The 24,765-nt window shown below is 41.8% G+C and overlaps 2 protein-coding genes across 2 annotated transcripts in view; one reads left to right on the plus strand and one right to left on the minus strand.

The window, feature by feature from the left end:
- ABCG1 (ATP binding cassette subfamily G member 1) overlaps positions 1-14,588 on the plus strand; it is a 48,725-nt gene extending 34,137 nt beyond the window's left edge. Inside the window, 8 exon segments of the mRNA XM_083437416.1 lie at positions 769-942; positions 2,706-2,854; positions 4,046-4,147; positions 4,382-4,550; positions 5,267-5,367; positions 6,365-6,523; positions 7,028-7,146; positions 8,379-14,588. Coding sequence (XP_083293542.1) covers positions 769-942; positions 2,706-2,854; positions 4,046-4,147; positions 4,382-4,550; positions 5,267-5,367; positions 6,365-6,523; positions 7,028-7,146; positions 8,379-8,607 — 1,202 coding nt within the window. The 3' untranslated portion in view covers positions 8,608-14,588.
- Positions 14,589-17,095: 2,507 nt separating this feature from the next.
- Positions 17,096-21,027, minus strand: LOC310676731 (trefoil factor 3-like). Its single transcript, XM_083438844.1, has 4 exons — positions 20,867-21,027; positions 18,818-18,964; positions 17,727-17,809; positions 17,096-17,290 (listed from the first exon to the last, which is right to left on the minus strand). The coding sequence occupies exons 1-3, from the start codon at positions 20,949-20,951 to the stop codon at positions 17,769-17,771; spliced, it is 273 nt and encodes a 90-aa protein (XP_083294970.1). The 5' UTR covers positions 20,952-21,027; the 3' UTR covers positions 17,096-17,290; positions 17,727-17,768.
- Positions 21,028-24,765: the final 3,738 nt, after the last annotated feature.

A 24,765-nucleotide genomic window follows, 5' to 3' on the forward strand; every position in this document is an offset into this window, starting at 1 on the left:
TAAAGGCAATTCCACTCCACATATACTCAGGAAATTTTGCTACCTCAGAAGTTCCTCTGGGAGACTGCTTGTTTGAAAATGCCTGCATGTCGACGTCCCCTATCAGTCAATGGACTGATAGGTTGGATCTTGATGGTTCCTGGGGATCTATTCACACAGAGAACCTAACGTACATCTCCCTGGAGGTGATTTTCATGATCACGGCAGCACGTTTTTCAGTCATTCCAGTTGGAAAAAATTGCTTCCAAGGAGGCACAGCTGGGATTGGGTGACACCTTAAAGTGCTCTGAGGGCCTCATTAAACATTATCTGCTGATGCATGCAAATAAACCCCAACATAACTGCAAGTCCTTTGCAAGGGAGGGAGCAGTTTACAGCAGAGTCCTGGCAGAGGGATCCATTGTATCAGGACTGTGCTGCAGAATGAACCTACAATGAAGTATTAGTCCGGAGGGGCCCTCGGTGAAAAGCAAGTGAAGAATGAGAATTATAGAATCAATTTGCTTGGTTACTCCTCTTTCTTTGATGGTTTCATGTTCAGCCTGTTTTCCACTATGTGTCTGAAGACAGAGTTTAGTAGATAAAAACTCTTCATGTGTTTTCCAGAAGTGAAGGCCTCAGAGTTGAGACTACTTAATTCTGAGAAATCACATTGCTTCCTGATAAGTATACTAAAATCCCTCGGACGCTGCTGTGTCCTTTGATTTAGACTCTTAGCAAGGAATCTTGCTACTTTCCCCTCTGATCAGATAGTGGTTTACTGAATAGGTTTACAAGGCAGCCAGTCTCGAGTATTATTTATCATTTGTTCTTTTTCTTTCTTTCAGCTCTATGTCTTGAGCCAAGGGCAGTGCATTTACCGTGGGAAAGTGTTAAACCTAGTCCCTTACTTGAGAGATTTGGGTTTAAATTGTCCAACGTACCACAACCCAGCAGATTTTGGTAAGCAAATGGATTGATTTCTTCGTTGTGCTTATTTGTTTTTCTTTTCAACAAGCTCTTGAGAGCAAAATGGAAATTTATTTTTAATATATGTCATAAAATGATAACCTCTTTCTTGTTAAATCACACCCTCTAGTGGTAGGCAAGCATGCTGAACTCAGCACATGAATCACTTCTTAGAAATGAAAAATTTGGGCGCAGGCAATGTCATGTCTTGTTTCCTACCATCATTTCCCCAGAACAACTGAAATGATTTTAAAAATCTGAATTTCCTGAAGTTCTTCCTTCTATTCAATAGAAAAATCCAAGAAGTCCAGTTTTATTTGAATTTTGAAACCGTAGTGGCTGGACTTGCTAATAAATATGATATTTTAAAAGTTTCAAACTGACTTGCCATGTTTCAAAAAGTGAAAATCCGGAGATTTTTTTTGGCAAAGTTGTTGAGGTGGGTTTTTTTTTGGGGGGGGGTTTAACTATTTCTGAGGAAAATCATCAAAAATGACACTACCGACATGGGCGACCATATGTCCAGATTTCCCCGGACATTTCTCCAATTTTCACCTGCTTGCAACTGCAGTATTCCGGACGTATGGCAACCCTACATTTCATTAACATATAAAGATAACCAGATAAATGTCAGGGGGTGTTCAATGATAATTATTTAATTGGTGGACAACCCTATATATTACAATCATATGGGTCTGGTCTTACAAGGTGTTACACTTACTTAAGTCCTGTGATTAAGCCCGTAACATATTTCAAAGCTGTTACAATCACTGTCCTGTCTTCTGCAACCTGTTGCAGCTGGATGTTTTGGACTACAGGATAATGGCAACTGTAGTCCAAAACATTCGGCGGGCACCACATTGGGGAAGGCAGCAACATGCTTTAAGCTACTTCTATAGTCCAGCTTTCATCTAAAGTGCCAGTATAGTGCGTACTGCATGTCTGAAGAGCAGGTGACCTTCTTCAGGAACTGTCTAATAATCTTAGTTTGCCCTATGATGTGGCACATGAAGTGAACATACTGGGGGGGGGGTGGCTTATAGGGTTGCAGCCCCTGCCCCATCATGCGTTCATCATAACTTATGAACAGGCTGCATTGTCTTCATATTGTATCTCTGCACGCAACCCGTGACCTGCGTTTCTTCAGAAGTAAAATATCACGGGTTTAGATACTACAAGCATTTCCTTGTCCCAGAAACCTGCTATGACCATGGGATTGTTGAATTTCTTAGTTTGCCATGGCTGGATTTTGTTCCAAAATTTCGTACTCTCTGAAATAATTTCAGGATGCAGTTTCTGCATCCCAGATGCAATTGTCTTTCATAGTGCTTTAATAGCAGGGGTGGGGCTCTTAAGATGTTGGACTTCACAACTCCCACCAATCAGCAGTGGTCAGGAGTGATGGGATTTCCAACAACATCTGAAAGAGCACAGGTTCCCTATTTCTGCTGTACAGTTTCGTTCCCCCCTGTGGAACACAGTTTACCATCTGCAGTGGTCCAGTAGGATAGAAGCCTCATCTAAAATAATCATGAGTTCAGTAGCTGTTGTAATCTAGAGCCCACTTTCTCAAATGCATGGAGTATTGAGATAGCTACTGCTACCCTTTGAACTTTAGGACCCACCATTTACACAAAAGCGCAAAAATATCTCTGCACCCACTTCTGAATATACCTGCCAGCTGAGATTGTTTTGTGCCTTTTCCATGACTATTTCACATGGAGGTGGATAGAATGATTCTTTTCTGTTCTGTTTAGTGATGGAAGTTGCCTCTGGAGAGTATGGAGACCAGAACAGTCGTCTAGTAAGGGCAGTCCGAGAGGGAATGTGCGATGCCGATTTCAAGAGAAACTCTGGGGGAGAAAGTGAACTTAACCCTTTCCTATGGCACAGACCATCTGAAGAGGTAATTTAAATGAAAATTGTGCCTTAAATGGCTGAGGAAAGGGGATCAAGCTAGTTGCTACAGTCCTTCAAACACCTTCTTTGGGGGGCAATGCTACTGCCATAAGCCAGAAATAAGTAGCTCAAGAATGGCAATTCTACATCATGGTTGGTGCCATTGCACCAATGTCACACAAACCAGACATTTGAGGAAACATTTGCATGGAAATGAACTTTGTTATTAATGTTTTATACAGCCAAGACTTCTAAGCAAGATTGTTAAGGAAATTCTCCTAACTTGGGGTTATATTGAATGTTAATTCTACTCAGGGTAGTTCTGTTAAATTCAATGGGCATGACTAACTGAAGTCCATTTGTTTCAGTGGGTCCTCTCCAAACAAAACTTAGTTTTATACAACACGTGAATTTGTTTGAAAGCACTCATATTCACATTCTCCTTATTGATTTCATCCAATATTCTCAATGCTATGGGATTTTGGGGGAGGGAGGGAGTCAAAACAAAATTTCAGTTTGACGAGCTGATTCTTATCATTCTTGCCTTATCATTGTGCCTTTATTCTTGTAAACTGCTTGGAGGGTTATTTATTTATTTACACTCAAACAGTATATAAATTTTATGAAATAAACAACAAAAATAAAAGGTCGATAACATTCATATTTGAGTTTTTTAAAAAGAAAAAAATCTGAGCTGAGTTAAAAAAAAGTTAAAGCCTGAAATGTCATGTTCACGTGAAGCACTTCATTCAGAGTTATTTGCAAGTGCTTAACATTCTTCCTCCTCATCTGAGACTGAAGGGAAACTCAAGTAGAAAGCACTTGTTCCCCCAACCCGCCAATAAGTTATGGACTGCACATCAACAAGGTGTGGCAACGGGCACTAGTTTTTCAACAGGGATTAAATGCATTCATGGGTGATAAATCCAACAGTGGTGACAATGGCTGAATGGGGGAACAACCAGCTCTCGTGTACAACCATATACTGGTTGCTGAGAGACGGCCAAAGAACAAGGGAGAAGTGCTCTCTTTCTACCTTGCTGGTGGGCATCTCAGAAGCATATGCTTGGCTGCTGTTGCAAAGAGGATGTTTGACTAGATTTCATTCAACAGGGTTCTTCTTGCATTCATTGATACAGAACTAATGACTGTCCAGAGTGGTACATTTAACTACCTTTTTGTTTGTCTATTCCTTCAGGATTCTTCATCCACAGAAGGCTGTCACAGCTTCTCAGCCAGCTGCCTTACTCAGTTTTGCATTCTGTTTAAAAGAACATTTCTCACCATAATGAGGGATTCGGTAAGGCTGGTTTCAATGCTTTAAAAAACACACTCCTCCCTTTAGGAATGTCCAAACGATGATGAGAGTTGCAGTCCCAAACATGCATTAGCTTGGAGGAGGCTGGTATGGAATGTGGATAGGGTGTTGTACGGTGCACAAATGATAGATCCATATCTACCAAATTGAGCTATGTTACAGCACTTGTCAACTCAGGACATTCTTAACACAAGCATATCTTTTCCTTCCTACCAGGTTCTGACGCATCTGCGGATCACATCGCACATTGGCATTGGACTCCTCATAGGATTGCTGTACTTGGGGATCGGAAACGAAGCCAAAAAGGTCCTGAGCAACTCTGGCTTCCTCTTCTTTTCCATGTTGTTTCTCATGTTTGCTGCTCTCATGCCGACAGTCCTTACATGTGAGTCATGATCTATGGAGGAGGCATTTTTTAAGGATTTCTGTGATGCTGTTGAAATCTGTGAGAATTTTGCCAGTGACTTGGCTTCCACCCTCTTGAATATTTAATTGATTTTAATCCAACAAGGAAATGTAATGGCCTTTACAATTATTATTATTATTATTATTATTAAAATCCCAAAATGGTGTGTTGTCTTTGTTCATTGCCCACAAGTGGTTGCGACCCAGAAGTAAACCACTATTCAGCCTTTTATGATTCTGTATTTACTGTGTCTACAGCTAGTAACTTGATAGGCCACCTACAGATTTTTTAAAATTCATATATGAATATATACATAGGTAGATATAGGATCCTGCTTTTCCTCTAAAAAGAATACATGCTTACAGTGCTGATGAGTGCATGCATGTAAAATCACCCCCCAAAGGGTGAAACAGGAGCAGGTATGGCCAGGGCAGTGGAGGTCCACGTGGGCACTTGCAGCCCATGGGCCAAATTAGGCCCACTCGTCACTCACCTCATATCGCATGAAGTTAGCTGTGGAATTGGTAAGCCGCAGCTGCAAACCTAGGACCTCTTCCACTTTACCTGCTCCTTTATGCTGACTGAACACAAGGAACACCACCTTGTAAAGCCCAGCTATCACATTTGAATCTTAATGTTGTAATCTACAATTGCAATCAGTTTATCTGTTGTTGTTTTTTAATTGTTCAACATAGTTCCTCTAGAGATGGGCGTATTTCTTAGAGAGCATCTGAATTACTGGTACAGTCTGAAGGCCTACTACTTGGCTAAAACGATGGCTGACGTCCCTTTTCAGGTAGGTCTCTCTCTGTAATGTTGTAGAACAGCAACAACAGTAGGAATCCTGAATGCACTCAGTTATCTTTTCCATATAAATGAATGGGTGCATGTGGGGCAGCTTTGCAGTGGGGACAGATGGGGTGGAGGAAGGGGGTGAGGTGGGAGCAGACCGCCCTGGGTGTCTTCGCTGAGGGGGTGACATCTGGCAGTCATAGGCGAGCGGCTTGCCAAACGTCTGCCATCAGTGGCTTGTTCCGCTCCTGCAGGGGGCACGCTGCTCCGTGCACCCAAGCGGGTATCCCGTTCCTGTGAGGGCACCCTCCGCACCCCGCACCCCTTGGGAGCGTGCCCTGCCTCCCTTGGGAGTGTGCCCGCCCTGAGCAGCGCGGGCATATGCTCCGCCTCTGGGGATAGCGCATACCATGACAGTTGGTGGCCTGGCCTCCCTTGGAGCAATCTGGGGGTAGGGGCAGTATGCAGGGGGTTTAGACAAACGTTCTGCACACTACTATGTGATATATTTTCTAAAAACAAGAAGAGTGAATTTCAAAATATGGATAGTGCTCTTCTGAAAGGTGCTGGTGGACCCTGGTTGAAGTTCAGTTGCTAAACCAATATGGCTTACATGATGAGATGAAGAAAAAGTATTATCCCTCTTCCCATGTGTTCCATCACTGGATGTGGGAAGGAAAGATGCCAACCTACAGTGATACCATAAAGAGCTGATGTAGCAGGAAGCTCCCATTCCTCCCTCCCCTAAGCAAAAAACAGTGCTGATTACCATATTTTTCCATGTATAAGACTATATTTTTTCCTAACTTTTTGAAGTTTAAAATAAGAGGTCATCTTATACATGGATGGTGCATAGTGCATTTTCTTAATTTGGGTTGAAAAAAATAGGGGTCGTCTTATACATGGGGGCGTCTTATAGACAGGAAAATATGGTATTTATATCAAAAAAGAAAGAAGTTGTATAATGCCATATTCCTTAAAAGATGTCTGTCTCTTTGCAGATTATGTTTCCTGTAGCATATTGTAGCATTGTGTACTGGATGACCTCACAACCCTCTGATGCGCTCCGATTCGTCCTGTTTGCAGCACTGGGGACAATGACATCACTCGTGGCTCAGTCACTGGGGCTTCTGATTGGGGCAGCATCCACTTCACTCCAGGTCTTGGCTCTTGCTTTTTTTGTGATATTACACCAGCCTTGGCCAAGCTGCTGCTGCCTTCCACATGTGTTGGACTACAACTCCCATCATCTTATGCTGGTGGGCACTGATGAGATCATAGAATCATAGAAGTATGGAGTTGGAAGAGACCACGAGGGTCATCTAGTCCAACCCCCTGCAATGCAGGAATCTTTTGCCCAATGTGGGGCTCAAACCCTTGGCCCTGAGATTAAAAGTCACATGCTCTACCAACTGAGCTGAAGATCAGACATATAGTCCAAGAGCTCTGAAGGTCACCAACTTGGTGAAGGCTGTGTTACACATCCCTGTTCCTTTCGGCAATTGTAGCTTCAGTTTATTTGGCATGCTTAAGGATGGTGCATGCCTTCCAACAAATGCCATTGGTACTGAAAAGCCTTCTGTTAGTGATGGGTCTGGCAAAAATGCAACCCTCGTTTTGCTTTAGTTTTTAATCTTGATATCTGCCTGATTTTTTTGTTTTAGGTGGCAACATTTGTAGGCCCTGTTACAGCCATCCCCGTTCTCCTCTTCTCAGGATTTTTTGTCAGCTTTGATACCATTCCAGCTTACCTCCAATGGTTGTCCTACATCTCATATGTCAGGTAAATGTGAAGGGTGCTGTTTGGCACTTCAATTGCAATTCTAATAAAGTTTCACCATTGATTAATGCATCCTCTTGGTTTAGAGAGTTAGCACTTTTTAAAAATGAGAGCATGTGCATGAAATGGATGGGTGTGGTTTGAGTTTAAAGGGACCATGTTTGCCTAAGTCTGATCAACTTGATAGCATATAGGACTTGAGCCAGAGAATCCTGTTTTCAAAGCTTAGTTCAGAGAGCGTTAGCACATACTCCCTGTGTGACCACAGCTAGGCAATACACCTTTCTGCCTTTCTCTACTGAATAAATGGAAGTTTTAGCCTTATTCCATTATACAGAGTAGTGGAAGTGCCACACTTTACAGATCCTTGCAGGTTTTCTTCAATTAATCGCCCTCGCTAGCTTCCCAGCAGGTGACCAGCCTGCAGAAACTGGAATTTATTTAGTTATTTAAAGCATTTGTGCTCCACCCTTCACCTGAAGGTCCCAGGACAGAAATACACAGACAGCAAAATCTAATGAAGAATCTAAGCCAACACACTAGAAAACAAAACACAACACAACAAGTTATGCAATAAAATTGCAAGTCAGTGAAACAGCAAAAAAAGGGAAGATGATCTCATCTCCCAGTGCACCTTCTCCTTTACCAAAGGCTGGGGCATCCCTTTTCCCCTGCTGATAAAGCCTAAACAGTGATATAGTGAGGGGTGCCATCTGTTCGATGGTTTCATACATGGCTACAGTCTAGCAAGAAGTATGGAAAACTGCTTCTGCAGTTAGGATTGTTCTTACCTAATGTCGGTTTTCAATAATATTTGTTTAGGGATTTTTTTCTTTGCTCAGCTGGCTTGTATTCTGATGTATGCCCCCCATTTTACCTTCATAACAGCTCTGTCAATTAGGTTAGTAAGATCTTATGATTTGTCCGGAGTTTCATAACGAATTTCATGACAGAGCAGTGGTTTAGAACTGCATCCAGCTCTAGCATCATATTCCCACTGTGCAATACATACAATCACAAGCAGAAACTAAAGCTGCTGATATTGTCATTATTGCTTTTATGGCTTAGCTTTGGGACTGTACGTGGATCGTCATGGATGTAAATATAGTGATAAAAATGGCCAACCCCTTACGCAATAATTAATTCAATTACTGTTGCTTTAAGGTACTTGATTATTATTTTTTGCCTGATAGATTTGATTCCGCTTTGACCTTGCAAACTATTATTTTCTCTAGATACGGATTTGAAGGTGTCATTCTATCCATCTATGGTTTGGATCGGGAAGATCTCCACTGCGACAAAGATGAAACTTGCCATTTTCAAAAATCAGAGGCCATCCTCAAAGAGCTGGATGTAGAAAATGCTAAACTTTATTTAGACTTCATCGTGCTTGGAATTTTCTTCATCTCCTTACGCCTCATTGCCTACTTTGTCCTCAGATACAAGATTCGAGCAGAGAGGTAGAGAGGAAGCGGATGCAACAGACAACATTCAGTTGTAGACTGTTGTTATTGTCTGATTGTGGCAGACAAGTCTCCAGTGCCGAGTTGCAAGTGGGATTGTGATCTAGCCCATAGAAAACCATGTCCTGGTGGATTAATGGGTGCATAGTTAACCAAGATTGTGAACTGACTGGGTTTGGTCATATTTCTTTTATGCTTTCTAGCTTTATCTAGGAAGACAAACTAGAAGGGAATCTTGTTTCACATCTGGGAGCCATTGCTGCTGATCACAGGAATTTTTTCTCATGGAAGCTGTGTTTTCTTGTAAGGTAGCTGTACTCATGTGGCAACAAGGTAAAAAAAATGGCTGGGGATCTTTCTTCTATGTCCTGCAAAAATGTGAGGAATATATTATCTCATCCTGTTGCATCACTGCAAGTTTCCTGAATTTTTGCACGTATTTCCCCCACAAGAAATCCCCCATGAAAACAGATGTCTGCAGATTCGTCAAACCTTTATCAAATGAATGGGTATTTTTCTTAAAAGAAAGGATATATAAGTAATTTGATATCTGTTGTCTTCTTTACATACAGATTTCTGGAGCTTTATTCTCATGAGCTGGTCTCATACTCCCAAATCACAATATTAGAATGAAATGTCAAATTCCACGAACTCTGTAAAAAGAATTCTAGGGTGCAAAAAGTGCATCTTATCTATAAGCTGACCACAGATGATTCCTTTTAGCATTTTTCTTTCAGGATATTCTTTCAACCCATGTTTCTTATGGTATTTGAAATATTCATTGTCCACATTTAACTACCTCCCATGGATGCAAAAGCTTGAGTGTTCCTGCACTGGGAATCTGAGGCAGTCTAAGCAAAATAGAATCAGATCTAAACACGTGTTTGAATGTTCTAAAATATTTTAATAACACAGATATTGACAGAAGGGAGAATTGCCAATGGTGCAATGTCATGACTCCTTATGGAATAGTAGAAGTTTTCTCTAGTGCATATGTAGTTCTTCCGGTTTTTGCAAGGCCAGCATGTATAACAAAAGCCATCAGTTCTGTTTTTCATGAGTTCCAACATACATTTCTCGCAAAACATACTGCCATTATAACCCAACACAGAGGCTCAGTGGCTCTAACCCAGCAGCAGGCAGCATGGGGACTCCCAACAGCTGAGTCATTGCTACTTACAGGAGGGAGAGGGTGAAGGGAGATATGACCGAGAGGTCAGCATGGTGCAAACGCATCAGCAGGAGTGCTGGATTGGCTCATCTGCTGCATTTGCATCATGTCAACCTCCCCACTGCCTTGCTGTTCTCCTTCTGGTAAGCAGCAGCTCCTCAGTTGTCAGGAGGTCAAGTGGGCATCACTGCCCCACTATACCATTCTCTACTGTCCTAACCCCATTGAAATAAAATGGCTTAAGCTTGCTGGATTGCTTGGTTGCTAGATTGCAACCAAGTGGTCTAAACAGGGGCAGCCAACATGGTGCTGTCCAAATTCTGTTAGACTCCATCACCCTTGACCATTGGCTGCAACTGATGGGAGTTAGAACCCAATAAGTCTGGAGAGCACAACGTTGACTATCCCAGGTCTAAACAATAATTAACCAATTTTTGCCATCCATTAACATTTTGCTTTCCTTTCGGACCAAGTCAGCCTCGTAAAATGAACGCAGGGTAATTGGAAGGGAGTTGGCTCTGCATTCCTGATTTCTGCCAAGCCAATGTGCTTCTGTATATTGGCAGAATTTTGTATAGTAATTGTGGGTTTACCCAGCAGTTTAAAGGGCGATATGGAAAATTAACAGAGTAGGAAGTCAGTAAAGCACCCTAGATCTGGAAGAGATCCAAATGTCATGCCAAGTTCAGCCCAGTGCACTCAGGTTGGGAAATTGAATGAATGGCATTATGTTGACTTTATGAGCGAATCAAATAAGGCTGTTTTCAGGCCAGAAGTGGTTTTGTTTCAGCAGCTCATTCAGCAACTAGATAAAATGGCCCACTCAGAGAAATTGGATCACAGTGAGATTCCCTTTTGTGCGTGTAATCTAGAAGAGCCATTGTTCAACAGACTATTTTAAGCACTTCAGAGAGATCTTTGTTAAACCAAAACTGCTAGAATAAGCCACAGCTTCTGGGTGTCTCTCCCTCTCCACAATTTGGAAGATTGAAGGAGAGGTATTGGCTTCTAGAGTGATAAATGGCAAATTTTAATACAATTTAGATTGTTTTGTGAACAGATTTATATTGCTAGAGATAATAAGTTCTTTCCTTTTTACATATGGCGGGATTCAAATCTGCACCACTAACTAGAGACCCAAAGTGCAGGCAGGCTTCCAGTAACCCATAAGGTCTACCTTACCCAAAAGCAACAGTAATCTGATGTGACAGTGTATGCCTGTCATTGTAATCTGGGAACTGTTCAAATAACCAGACTTCTTATCTAGTTGAATGTCCTCAAATTCATTATTGTAATTCAGGTTAAACAGGTTTCTGTTTTTAAAAAAGTTACAAAAACCCGTATTAAAGGCACAACTCTTTCAACTTGAGATCATTAAATCATAATACAATGATCAGATCATTCTGATGTGTTGTTGTCCCATCCCCCCTCCTCCAAGTTTTAAGACGCTTCACTTTTCAGTGAAAGAATGCAGCAAGAGAACCTTCCAATTTGCATGTGGTGGTAATCTGCTGTGTTGGGTTTTATTCTGGTGCCTCTTTTATCAGAAAGCTGTCACAGCTTTCAGTATAAGTCAGTGATGGGTTTTCAATGCAATAGTTGTGTTCGATTGAAATTGAGGTGAGTGTGTAAACCTTTCCCTCACGCACAAAATTTGATTAAAAACGGAACAGGTGCACAATAGGAAATTGATGGAAGGCGAAATGAAAACTCAAGACATCTCTTTGTGTTCTTATGTTCCAAGCTGACGTTAGAATGTTCTCCTTTACATCAGTTCTGCACTTGGGACAACATACCTCCTGCTGGTGGCAGGAGACCCCCCCAGCTGTCCACTTTGTCCATGCATCAAATCAGACATGATTGACCATAATAATCCATCTTCCATATATTGCCATGAAGAGGCAAAGGGCTAAAACTGCCTAGAGCAGCTGAATGTCACAAAATGTCATCTGATTGTAGGATATAGCCACAATCAGCCTTCCACAGTTTGCGAATGATGAATTAGATGTCATGGATTTACTTAAGATGAAACAGAACTTGATTGGGCAAGAAGAACTGGCTTCTTGATGCTTTCCATAATAGCCTCAAATTACTTTGCCAATATGTCCATTTTGTATTTTCAGTTTTGGGAATTTAAAGTTGGATTGTTTTCTTTTTGCCACAGTCATTTATAATATTCTTATCCCTACCCAGTTGCTTCATGTCATACTTTCTCATAAATAGATAAACATATCTGCCACCGTGGGACCCAGCTAAAGTGGTGCAGCTTGGGAAATGAAATTTTAACAAGGAAATGATTCGATCCAGAAATATATTGAACAATTTTTGTTACCTTAATACAGCAAGCATGACACTAGTCATTATATATTTAAGTTTCAATTATTACAATGTTAGTGGGTGCTTTAGGGAATTTTGTTTTCTGTTGGTTTTGGGATTGGTATGACCTGTCACTAGCTGCTTTTAAGAGAGGCTGTGCCCCATAATTATAGAGAAATGTCAAATTCTATTACCGGTGGCTTATGATAATTCTTATAGCTCCTTTTCAGTGTGTTGAATTGTATAACACAGCCTATGTCAACCTTGTGTCCTCTGGCTGTTGTTGGACTACAACTCCCATGATGACCAGCCAGCATAGCAGGTGGATGAAGGCTGGTTATTTACTCTGTGAATCATGCACTGAAAAAACACGTTCCTGGCTTAGTATCTAGCAGATTTGAATAATTCCACTTGTATTGGTGCATTCCATTACAAAACTAAAATATGAGAATTATTTATTTATTTTTTTGCAAGAAGTGGGGGAAAAACTGTGAAAGAATTGCACCTGTGGCCTATTGTTTCTTTTCAATCATTTATGTATTCATAGCTACAGCAGTTATCTTCTGCTTCTGTGGCTGGAGATAATTCCACAGGAGTTACAATTGTGCATGCTATTGTTCTTGCTTGTGGAAGCGCTTGGCAATCGCCATGTTTGCTACAGCATGTGAGCCATCTGTTATCATAGCAATGGCTGAGACACCTGACCTCAAAGCAATTGTGGAATGTTCATAATGCCTCTGGTATTCCAACTAGGTACTGAATCCTGCCCAAATGATGTTTTTCCATTTAAAAAGGACACTCAAGTGGGTCTTAAAATGGCAAAGGAAATGTTGCATTTGAAATGACATTTGTGTAAAAGTTAAAAAGGGAAACTGCACAGTTCCTATCAATTTATTCCAACATCGGGGTCTCCTTTCTTGCTTTCCCAGAAGCTCATTTCACATATTTCACGAATGCATGGGGTGGGGGGACGACTCAGGATTGTGCCCACTGTTCCCCCTCCTATGTGCAAATAGGCCCTATGTGCTTGCAGATTGCATGCGTATGGACTATGCACAGTCAGGAACCCAGCAAAAGACAGGGTCCCATATCACTCAGACACCTGGTATGTGCATCGACTTGGCTCAGGCGCTCGGCTGAACATGCAAGCATTGGGGTCAGCAACAGTAGCCACAATCTTCCTCCTCTTCCTTCTCTCTCTACACATTCAACGCACCTGCAGTTTTCTTGTGAAAAGGGCTCAAGGTGTTCGCTTTTCAAAAAAAATGAAATCAAAAGTAGGAAATTTTATAGGTCTATATATTCATTTAGGCCTCTAGATCTCAGCATTGACATGAAGTCTAACCCCAGTTACTCAAGAGTAAGTACCATTGAATTCAATAGGACTTACTTCTGAGTAGACAGGATTAGGCTTGTGCTTGCACTGTAAGTGTATTTTCCAGAGGATTATCTTTCCTTTTATTTATGTGATCTGTTAGAAACCTGGAAGTACTAAATAGTCTGTGGCGCTCCTTCTCTTCCTCAGGTTTTGCCGAAATTTTACTAGCCTGATAGTCTAAAAAGAATCCAACAATATTTGTCCTTGTAGCTTTAAACGAAACATTGAATTGTTCTTTTTTTAATGATCATGAGGCATCCATATTTTTAAAAAATGATTTTCTGTATGTGAGTTGTAGTGTATGGTATTGCTGACGGTGGATTTGAACTATTTGTACAATACTGGCTCTCGGATGCAGCGAGCTGTTGCCCTTAAACCTTATTTAGTTATTTAAGATACTTAATGTGTGTATGTATGTGGGTGGGGTTTTTTTAAAAAGAAAAATAATAAATAAAAACAAAACGCAAGAGTCAATGCAAGTAAAATGTCAAAAACTCAGCGTGCTGAAGTGTGCATATACTGTATGATATCCTTCACTAAGCTGATGCTGTCCAGATGTTTTGAACTATAACACCCATCTACCCATCAACAGCTGTGTTGGCTGGGGCTGATGGGAGTTGTGGCCCCGAACCAACTAGAGGACACCAGTTTAGTCAAGGTTGCTGTCTGTCAACTAGCTCTCCTCTCTTGGATGTGTAATGCACCTCCTGCATTACTTTGGATTCCTGTTGGTTTTGCTGTTTTAGAGACTATTGCTGCTTGCACGCTGTGATACATTTGCACTGTTGTAGATATATGTAAACATTGTCTTCTTTCTACCCCCTGCTCCTCCTCCTCCTCCTCCAGGTGACTTGTTCATATTTTGAAGTTTAGACAATGTTAGTGAACGACATGTACCTGATTCATGTACCTAATCAAAAGATTTAGGATGTTGGTATTCTAACTCTGTACTTTAAAGATACTAACATGAAAAGGCTTTGTATATTTCTGTATAGTAAATTCCTAGAGGATCTTTGTATGTGCATTATTTTCCAAATTAGAGCTCTTGTTTTCTGAAAATGGAGAACACTTAACAATGTAACAAACAGAGAATAAAATAAAAGTATTGCTATTTTCAGATTATCAGCTTGGTCGCTCTTTAATGGCCAGATTCAACCACCCTTCAGCTTTTCAGTTCAGGGATCAGTCTTTAACCGCAGACAGTAGGGCATGTTGGAGAATTCCAACAAAAATGGGAACAGAAGCAGAAACTGCCAATGTTTGCTTATTCATGCCATGCCCAGAATGGCAATCAATCCAATGAATACTGATCAGAATTCATCATTATTGTTGTTTTTCAGTCTACGAATGAAACATAACTGCGTTGAAATGGATGGTGTGGAAAAAATTACGTCATTGTGTTAAGTTTGTAATTTAAGTAACTTATGTAACTAATTGCATAAATGACATTAAATAGTAGACAGCAATATAAATAACACAATATTTAGTGGAAACCGAATGGCAGCAGAAAGGAAACACTGCTGATTGTGAGAAATACAGTTGGAACAGAAATTGGTTGCCTTCTTGCATCCCTAAACACAGGACCCACTTTTTTGTTTTTAGGCCATATATGTCTGCCTTTCTCTTTTTTTCTGTCTACTCACTCCCAAGTCTGCCTCTTTTTAGTCCCTTTTTAGTCGCATTAAAACAAATTGGCTCTCTCTGCTAATTCACAGAGACCTCATTCTATGGGGCATACTGTGCAATTGCACTTACATAAGTGGGACCCAGTAACCAAAATACCTTTTCCCATTTTTCCTGTCTAGAAGGTAAATGGAGAATAAGAAACCCTTTGACAATGGTATATCTCATTATGCATGGTGTGGAGAGAATGGCGAGAGAGATGCTAATAGTAGAACTCAGGAAATGAAGCTGAACAATGGAAGATTCGGTGAAGAAAGTACTTCACCAAACACTTAAACTATGGGATTCATTCTTTCAAGTGATGGCCAGCAACTTGGATGGCTTAAAAAGAGGATTGTCATAGGTTTCTCTTTGGCTATTGTGACAACAGGATGCTAGGCTAGATGGACTAATGGGTTCTTCTTACATTTCTCCTCTTTATGCTGATTTTTATTTACTTTTTGGCATGTAGTCAAAGACTGTACACTAGAGGGTGCTGTGAGATTTTCTCATTGCAGAGTGAGACCAGAAATGGTCCTTGCTCAAAAATATTTTTACTGAATACAATTCTGTAAAAGACATTAGAACATCATGGTTCATACTTGTGTATACACATCTGCTAAACTATGCTTTACAGCACTTAATATTAATTTCTTCCATATACTTCTGACATCTCAAATGGGTCTGCACTTTATGTAAAATTGTTTGGGAACCTGTGCTCCAAGGATCACATACAGCTCTCAAGCTACTTTAATGTGGGGGTAGGAAAGGGTGAAGAGAAAGAGGCTGAAAATGGGTGGGGAGTCAAAAATGGAAAAATCCAAGACTATGAATGGCTAGCAGCAAGGATGGCTGTGTATTATACCTGACGGAGTGTCTCCATCCCCATCATTCAGCCCAGACACTGACGTCCAGTGCTGAGGGCCTTCTGGCAGTTCCCTTGCTACGAGAAGTGAGGTTGCATGGAACCAGGCAGAGGGCATTCTTGGTAGTGGCGCCTGCCCTGTGGAACGCCCTCCCATCAGATGTCAAGGAAATAAACAACTATCTGACTTTTAGAAGACATCTGAAGGCAGCCCTTCAGGGAGGTTTTTAATGTTTGATGTTTTATTGTGCTTTTAATTCTTTTGGGAGTCACCCAGAGTGGCTGGGGAAACCCAGCCAGATGCGCGGGGTATAAATTGTTGTTGTTGTTGTTTGTTTTCCAGTAATGGGGACAGGATGCTTCTGAATACCAGATGCTGCAAAGCGCAGAGATAATTGCTGTTCTGCTCATGTCCAGTTTGTCGGTTTCTCATAGACAATGGCTTGGCCATTGTGGGAACAGGTGGGACTAGATCAGTAGGAATTATGGGCTGGTAAGGCGGGGGGGGGGGGGGCTGAGGCAGACCTGCCAGCTTGCCCACAGGACCGCGGGTGCCCAGGGCCACACATGCCATTGGCATGCCCATCCGACGTCAGCATGCCTGCTGATGTAATTGCCTGATGTCAGCATGCCCCATGACATGTGCAAAAATTTGTGGGTGCCCAACACCTTCATGGGGAATGTTGTGGGGGCTGGAGCGCTCAGGGACCTGGGCACCTGGCACCCATGGCCTGGGGAGATTCCCAAAAGCCCAGAGAGAGAGGCTGCCAGGCCTGAGGTTCTCCACATCTAGTTTAGATCTCTGGCAAGGATGTGGGAAAGGGAGGGGAGGAGAAATTAAGGAGTGGGGGAAGCTGACTGCAAGCAGTCGATTTAGACCGCAGGCAAGAGCAATCTGTACAACCCATGATAGCCTACTGGGGCAGGAGGAAGAGGAGGAGAGGGAAAGAGGAGGGAGAGCCACAGAAGGATGAAATGAGGATGCACCACTCAGTCCTTATAAGTCTGTTAAAAAGCCATGAGTGTCCCTTTCCCTCCACCCCCTCACACACCACACCAACTGCTAGTGGGCATAGATTGGAGAAACAACCATAATATTTCTGTATGCTCCTTTTATTATTATTTTAGGGTGCAGTAGAGTGTTGAAAAACATTCATCACTGGCAGCAGAATTCCGTTTCATCCACAGGAGAGCACATGCAGATACATGTAGTTTCGCTTTATTTTTCTTCCAGAAGATCATCAGAGCAGAAAGGCAGATTTGTGGCTTATTTTTATTTTAAGAGATGCATTCTGAAAACAAAATAGGATTTTAAAAAAACGATATTATCTGGGCCAAGTGGGAAATATGTACACGATAGGGCTGCCATTTGGAAATCAATTTGTTTCATTATTTGGCAGTTTCAACAGACCACTCCTAAACATGTTTACCTGATCCCATTAAGCCCCATTGTGGGTCAGAGGCCCACATGAAATAACTACTTCTGAAGGCAGGAAGGGAAGTTTTTAATGCTTGATGTTTTCTTCTGTTCTAATATTCTGTTGGGAGCCGCCCAGAGTGGCCGGGGAAACCCAGCCAGTTGGGCAGGGCAATTATTATTATTATTATTATTATTATTATTATTATTTAGAAACAGAAAATCAGCTTTTAACAAAAGTGCTCCGGCTGTTCCAGAAATCCTTCTATGAGCCCATGGGATGGATAACTAAACTAGTTCACTGCTTGTACCTCAGAGATCATGGAAGTTGCTGCGCAGCTGAGATCTGTGAGCTACTGGCTCACGTCAGGTTTCGGGCCTGAATGGATGAGTCCTGCGAGTGAAAAGAAGCGACCTAATGTAACACATGAACCATCTTGGAAAAGCATGAGGCCGTACTGTCTGATCTCGCTTCATCCTGTAGGCACATATGGAAGGGCTTGCTGGTCACTCTGTATCATTTTTAGAGCGTTGCCTTCTTTTTGTATTTTCTTTTGCATTATTTTGGCTTAAATGTATTCTACTGAAGTAGTAGCTGCCATGGGCAGCAAAAAAAGTAAAAAAGAGAGGAGTACCATCACAAAAAAGCCATTGCTAATAAGTCACAAGAACTATGATGAAAAGTAAGACTCTAATAAAGTAGAGAGGGAGATGTATGTAGAGGGCTTTGCCTCATCCTCAGCTGTATTTGCAATGCACATATGCATTCCTGAACTTTAGAAATACCTCAAGACAGGACATACCCTCCAACACGTCCCAGAGGAAAACCAGGATGTACGTCTTTTGAGGCTGTGCTCCCTTGCAAGTCACATGACCCATTGAAGAGCACGGCACCCTAAATCACAGTCTTTTGGATCACAATTTTATGGGAGTCAGGTGACTCACACAAGAGCAGCCCCACCCAATGGGATATCCCTATTTAATTAGGACAGTTGGGGGGGTTGACACAGAGTATGGTGTCCAATGTGGTGCCCTCGATATGTCCCAACTCCCAAAAGTCCCATTCAGCATGGCCAAATATCGGGGTTGTGGGAGTTGTAGTTCAACGATATCTAGAGGCTGCCACATTGACCATTGCTGCTGTACAAGTTTTTCTTCTGTTGAACTAATCTGTACATGGGATAAGAAATTGAAACTAGTGTAATTGGTGCCATTGAGAAACTTGAGCATGTAGATCTTGTATTGTTATTTTACTACCATTGCTGTTCTTGTTGTATTAATGGGAGATTGTGTCTGGGGGAGGTGGTATTTGTTGCTTGTGTTGTTGTTGTTTTGCTATATATTTTTATGTCTATCAAAGCTGACTTGCCCTGGAAGGTAGTATAAATAACTATATACATACCTGAATCACTTCCAGGAAAGAAGCACCAGATGACTTCAGGAATACTTGAATCAAAACAGCATCCTCTGCTGTGGCATGTCTCAGCACTGATGTATGGGTAGCCACAGTTCACTCTTGCTTTGGGCTGCACTGCACATTGTTGTGTGGCTGTTAGAGACAAAGTTCAGTTGATTCTGTCATATGGCACTTCCTTTATGAAGGGTAGGCCCATCATGCTGCAGCCTGATTTCAAAAATTCTGAATTCATTGATTTCCTCTGATTCTGATGTTGTCTCATAACAACGGATAATTACTCTCTAGAAACAGCCACCCATTGTGTACTCAGGGAAAGGTTCTATGGCAGTGGTAGCCAATGTGGTGTTGCCCAGATATTATTGGATTGTAGCTTCCATAAACTCATCGCAGTGATGACTGAAGTTGTAGTCTAACCCCAGAAGAGCACCACATTGGCTACCCCTGTTTTATGGCATAATTTGTTTTGGATGTTTCTTTCTGCTTTCAGTTTGCCAGACACAATACTACGCTACACCAAGCACTGTTAATCAACACAGAGAATATATTTCTGTTGTATGACTTGATTCATGAACAAACCTATTTCTTTCTGGATGAGGAAAAAACCTTATAAAAACAAACACATCTCACCAGCACATCTCAGCCAACATCAGGCCAAAGGAAAAGAGTAAATCCCATTACAGTTACAGTTAACAGATCAGCGGAAGGTGTGTGTGTCAGTATGAAAGTAAGCAACAGCCAAGGCAGCTACTCTGTACATGCTTTCTCTTCTTGACCAAATCTGATCTTGACCAAATTCCCTATTGCAGCAAGCCTATAAATTCCAGTAATCCACTTTACACCACTAGGGATGGTTGATCTACCAAGTTCAGTTCCTTTCAGTTTTTCACTTTCCTAATCTTAAAATTCAGTTCTCCATATTTCCGCATCAGTTTGCAATTTCTTTTTTTAAGTCCTCAACAGTGTTTCAGTGTGAATTTCTCCTAATATACATGTTTGTATGTAATTTTGCCTAATTTACACAATTTTGCAAAGCGGTTTCCTCTAATGTAAAGAACTACCTCTTTTATTTTCACTAATAAGTGCAATTATTTTTGCACACTTAATCCCACTATATATACATTTTTGCACACATTACTTGGTTGGAGAACTGCATTGCACAATTCAGAAAATGATGGCTTTCAAAGGATGGCTCTTTATAGCATTTTGAAAAGAGTGAATTATGCAGGTTTGCCTTTAAATGTGAACCGAACGGAATATCTCTCCTATCCCAAAGCACAACCATTTCTGCCACAGCTTCAGGCTTCCATGCATGCACCTTTGCTGAGAAAGTCCTCTGCATGTGCAAGCAGCTGCTCTATTTGCAATTCCTCTGTCTCATCTACTATCCTGGACTATGGCCTTAGCCTCGGTTAGACAGTCTAACTGGGTTCTATTCATAGTTTTGGACTGAAAGCAGCAGAGGGGGCTGAACTTTTCTCAATTGTCCCCTCTCTGCTAAACAGCTACTCAGTACTATTCAAAGGTCTCTGTCCCAGGTGAGCATGTGCAAAATACCAGAAGGGGCCATACAATATCCAACTGCATCCCCAGACACTTAGGGATGGGGAGGATGCATTGGGTGGTCCTCAACTGGCTGTGGCTCCCTGCCAGATGCCCCCTGCATATTTGAACCTAAAAAGAGCCCTGTTGGATCACACCAAGGTTCCATCAAGTCCAGCATCCCATTTTCCACAGCAGGCAACCAGATGCTTAAGGGAAGCCCACAAGCAGGACATGAGAGCCACAGCCCTCTCCAGCTTGTGTTCTCAAGCAACTGGTGTCCTGAGCCATAGAGCCTCTGAGCCTAGAGGCTTTGGAGTCTTGTGCCTTCAAACAGACTTGCGTCTTCCTTTCACAGCAAACATTGGCGTGACACTAGTGGTACCCACGGCAAGAAGGCCACTGGCATCAAGTGTGAAGTGGGTAGCTCTTATTTAATGTTTCAAGGAGCTGGTTTAGTATTCCCCAAGAAAAAAATGAAACAGTTCCACTCACGTCTTTGGAGAGTAAATCCATTAGTCAGGCTGCTGAGTCCTAGAATCAGGACAATAGCGAATAACAAGAAGCTCTTGTGCGCCATGGCAGCTCACCGTCCTCTGTCCTGAACCTTCAGGTCTCCTCCAGAAAACAAACAACAATGTTAAGGTCTAGGCAAAAGATTTGCAGAAAACAATTTTTATAGCGGCCAGTTTGCTCAACATTTTCAGATAATTTTTATCTTGGGAGGCAAATGTCTTTGTCATCATGACTCCACCTGTGTTTTGATTTTGATTAAAGATTTCTATATATGTTCCAGATACATTATCAAGTGGCAGAAATGATGATTCGATTGGTAAACTTAGTGGGAGGGATCTGTGGCAAAGATCGGCCTCAGATTCTTTCCTCATGAATCACCCCCAGCCACCCTTAAATCGATCCACATCATGTTAGTGCAGCACTTCAGGCAACTACGGTACCCATCACTTGATTGGGAAAGAAATAGTAAAGGTAAAAGGACCCCTGACCATTAGGTCCAGTCGCGACCAACTCTGGGGTTGTGGCGCTCATCTCGCTTTATTGCCAGGTCATGTGGCCAGCATGACTAAGCCGCTTCTGTCGAACCAGAGCAGCGCACAGAAACACTGTTTGCCTTCCCGCCAGCGTGGTACCTATTTATCTACTTGCACTTGATGTGCTTTCGGACTGCTAGGTTGGCAGGAGCAGGGACCGAGCAACGGGAGCTCACCCTGTCGCGGGGATTTGAACCGCCGACCTTCTGATCGGCAAGTCCTAGGCTCTGTGGTTTAACCCACAGCGCCACCCACATCCCGGGAAAGAAATAGGACATGCCAAATTGTGTCAGTTCACAGATGTATGTGAATGTGCAATAGTCTGTTGGGGACTCTATGCATTTGGAAAAAAATGTTGAGTTTTGGGGAAATTTCTGTCCTATACAGGTGTCTGGAAAAAAATTCAGAAGAAGACAGAAAAAGACAATCCCACTTCCATCATTTGCATTTATATAAAAAGCAAAATGCTGTTTCTAATTGAATACGTGCACTAGTAGAAGGATGATTTTATGGTTTATTTTGTTTAGGGTTGCCAGATGTATGGCAGCCCTAACTTTGTTACCAAAGTCAGCAAGAAACAGCTGTTCCTAAGATTGCTCTCTGTTTCAGTACTGATGTAGGGCAAATGTATATTTTCACATAAACAATTTCCTGCTTGGTAAGAACCTATGTTATCTTAATTTGCCAATATTAGCTCCATTATGACAGTCTTAGCTGTTAGAGTCATGCCTGTGTAAAAAATAAATCTCTCTCTCTCTCTCATTTTTATAACTGTACATGAAAATAAAATTTGAAAGCTGAGTAATGCATTGACCAAAGGTGTAACTGATGGGGAAGGGTTACTGTGATTAATAGCACCAAAGTCACCCAGCACGGCACAAATGTGCTAATCAACTGATAAGTCTCCCCACAGATAAGCAAGACCAGTATTGCTTCATCTGTGATCCTCCCTAATTTGTGATTAAGTATTTAAAACTCTCCAACAATGTCAAAAGTAGAACTACCTGGTTTACCAATCCTGCCCTGAGAGCAGGTAAAATGGCTACTTACAACAATGACCAAAAATGAGAAAATGTATCACCAAAAAGGGGACTAATTGTTCTATGCATAATGTTTGTAGATGCCAATAGATATGTAAAGGTACACATTTATAAATAACCTCTGGAATTTAAAAGGAAATACACTGCATCTCATTATAATATGGAAAACCACATGACCCGGAGGCCTGCTCAGTCAACAGTCCTGGTGACAACTATTGCTTGGCATCTTCAAGGCCCCTGCTTCTCTCCATTCTTGTGCTTCTTCATCTTTAAATTGTACTTTGAAAAGGCCACTTCTTCAAATACAGGACTCTCCTCTCACAGCCCTTCAGTTAGATGGCTGCCCATGGCAAGATAGGACATGGTCATTCTAAGAAAATGGCTTTTGGAGTGTGAAGCTTTCAATTTGCACATGCAGTAGAAAGAGAAAGCAAAAATATACGGACACGCATTTCTGGTTTTGCTGCTTCTACTGTAAAATACATATCAGTTTTCCATGAATTAGTTTAGGCAGTGCTTCTTTTCTAAAAAAAAAATGTTTAGGGGTACTTTCATTTTACTACCCATATTGAAATAATGCCTCTCAATAAGGCCAAACTTAGATTCACAAACTGTTTAGGGGTATGCGTCCCCCTGCATCCCCCCAGAAAAAAGCACTGAGTTTAGGTTTGTTATGGATGGGGAAGGATCAATGGTGTGATCACTTAAAGTGTATTTCCTCCCACTGGGGAATACACACAGTATATGCATGAGATATCCTTTACCAAGCTCTGATAGCACACACAGGAGGACAGTACTAGCTAATACAGTGGTACCTTGGGTTACATACGCTTCAGGTTACAGACGCATCAGGTTACAGACTCCACTAACCCAGAAAGAGTACCTCGCGTTAAGAACTTTGCTTCAGGATGAGAACAAATCGCGCAGCGGCGGTGCGGCAGCAGCAGCAGGAGGCCCCATTAGCTAAAGTGTTGCTTCAGGTTAAGAACAGTTTCAGGTTAAGAATGGACCTCCGGAATGAATTAAGTACTTAACCCGAAGTACCACTGTAGTTGCCAAAACAAGGTTGCTGGGAAGCAGGAATGCGTTATTAACATAATCAGAGGCTTGTAGATTATTTTTTTAAAAGCCTCTTGGAATTATGCATAATGGTGGAAGAATGTACAAAATACAGTCAATATATGTACATTCCCCAAGGCTGTACCGCCCCTTGGACTGGTTGTAAGTAGGAAGGCACACAGATGAAGGCTGGCTGGGAGCAGAATGAGATTGGTGTGGCAGTATCCTTTTCCCCCAGTGGACTAGTCTCCACAGCTCCCAGGATGTTGTGTAGATGGTGTTGTCCTCTGCAAATATTAGCAGCAGTATAGACTCCCACGAAAGAACCCAAAACTGAAATAAATGTGTATGAACACACTTGTGGTACACAAGAACCATAATTGGAATTCTGGGTGTCTTTTACTTTCCTTAAAAGCAGCCACGCAGACCCATGGACACCCCGTGTGGTGCTGAGAGAGAGCACTAGCTATCTCTTGGTGCTATTATACGCATTTAAATCACACCCACCCCAAAGCTGCATTAGCCACAAGGAGAGATAAGCAGGTACCATACTGGATAAAGGACTGGTTCTGTAGCTGATGCAAACCATTTCAATTTCACACTGACACGTCTTGATGGACACTCTCACACTCGAGAAAGAATGGTGGAATTGTGTCTCTTTGGATTTCATAGTGAATGGATTGGATGATGCTCTGAGTCTGAATGATTGTCATAACTTGGATTGGACGATTTCCCATAGGTCCACCACAGCTCCCCCTGCCCTCTTTGCCTCTCCATATCATGTGATGTGGCCCAACAGCCTTAAGTCACCTGAACCCATTTGTCGCACAGGTACCTTTCTGCAGTGCACCTTTGAGTTAAAGGTTGATGGATGAATGTCCACTGTTGGATGGGAGATATACCTAGAAGGAGTATAGGCCAGCTAGGCTGGATCTAGACACATTAAAAAACATTTCAGGAAAACACATTGTAAATCTCACATTGGCGAAAGACAGAACTCTACATTGCCATCTGGTGTCACAGTGTTATAGCACTTTTAAAATGCCTTTTTCTTTACTAATGTAGCTGAATCCCTAGTTTATGATTCTGTGAGTGTGGCCAAAAATAATCTCAAGCTCTAGACTGTATTATTGTTGTAAAATATATTGCTAGATATCCAGCCTACTTGAATAATAGACTTGTGCCACTTTGCACTGCTGTGAGATAAGAGATTAAAGGTGAAAAAATGTCAAGTGCATCAAAAAGA

Source organism: Podarcis tiliguerta, assembly GCF_965153285.1.
Source record: "Podarcis tiliguerta genome assembly, chromosome: 4".
Lineage (NCBI taxonomy): Eukaryota > Metazoa > Chordata > Lepidosauria > Squamata > Lacertidae > Podarcis > Podarcis tiliguerta.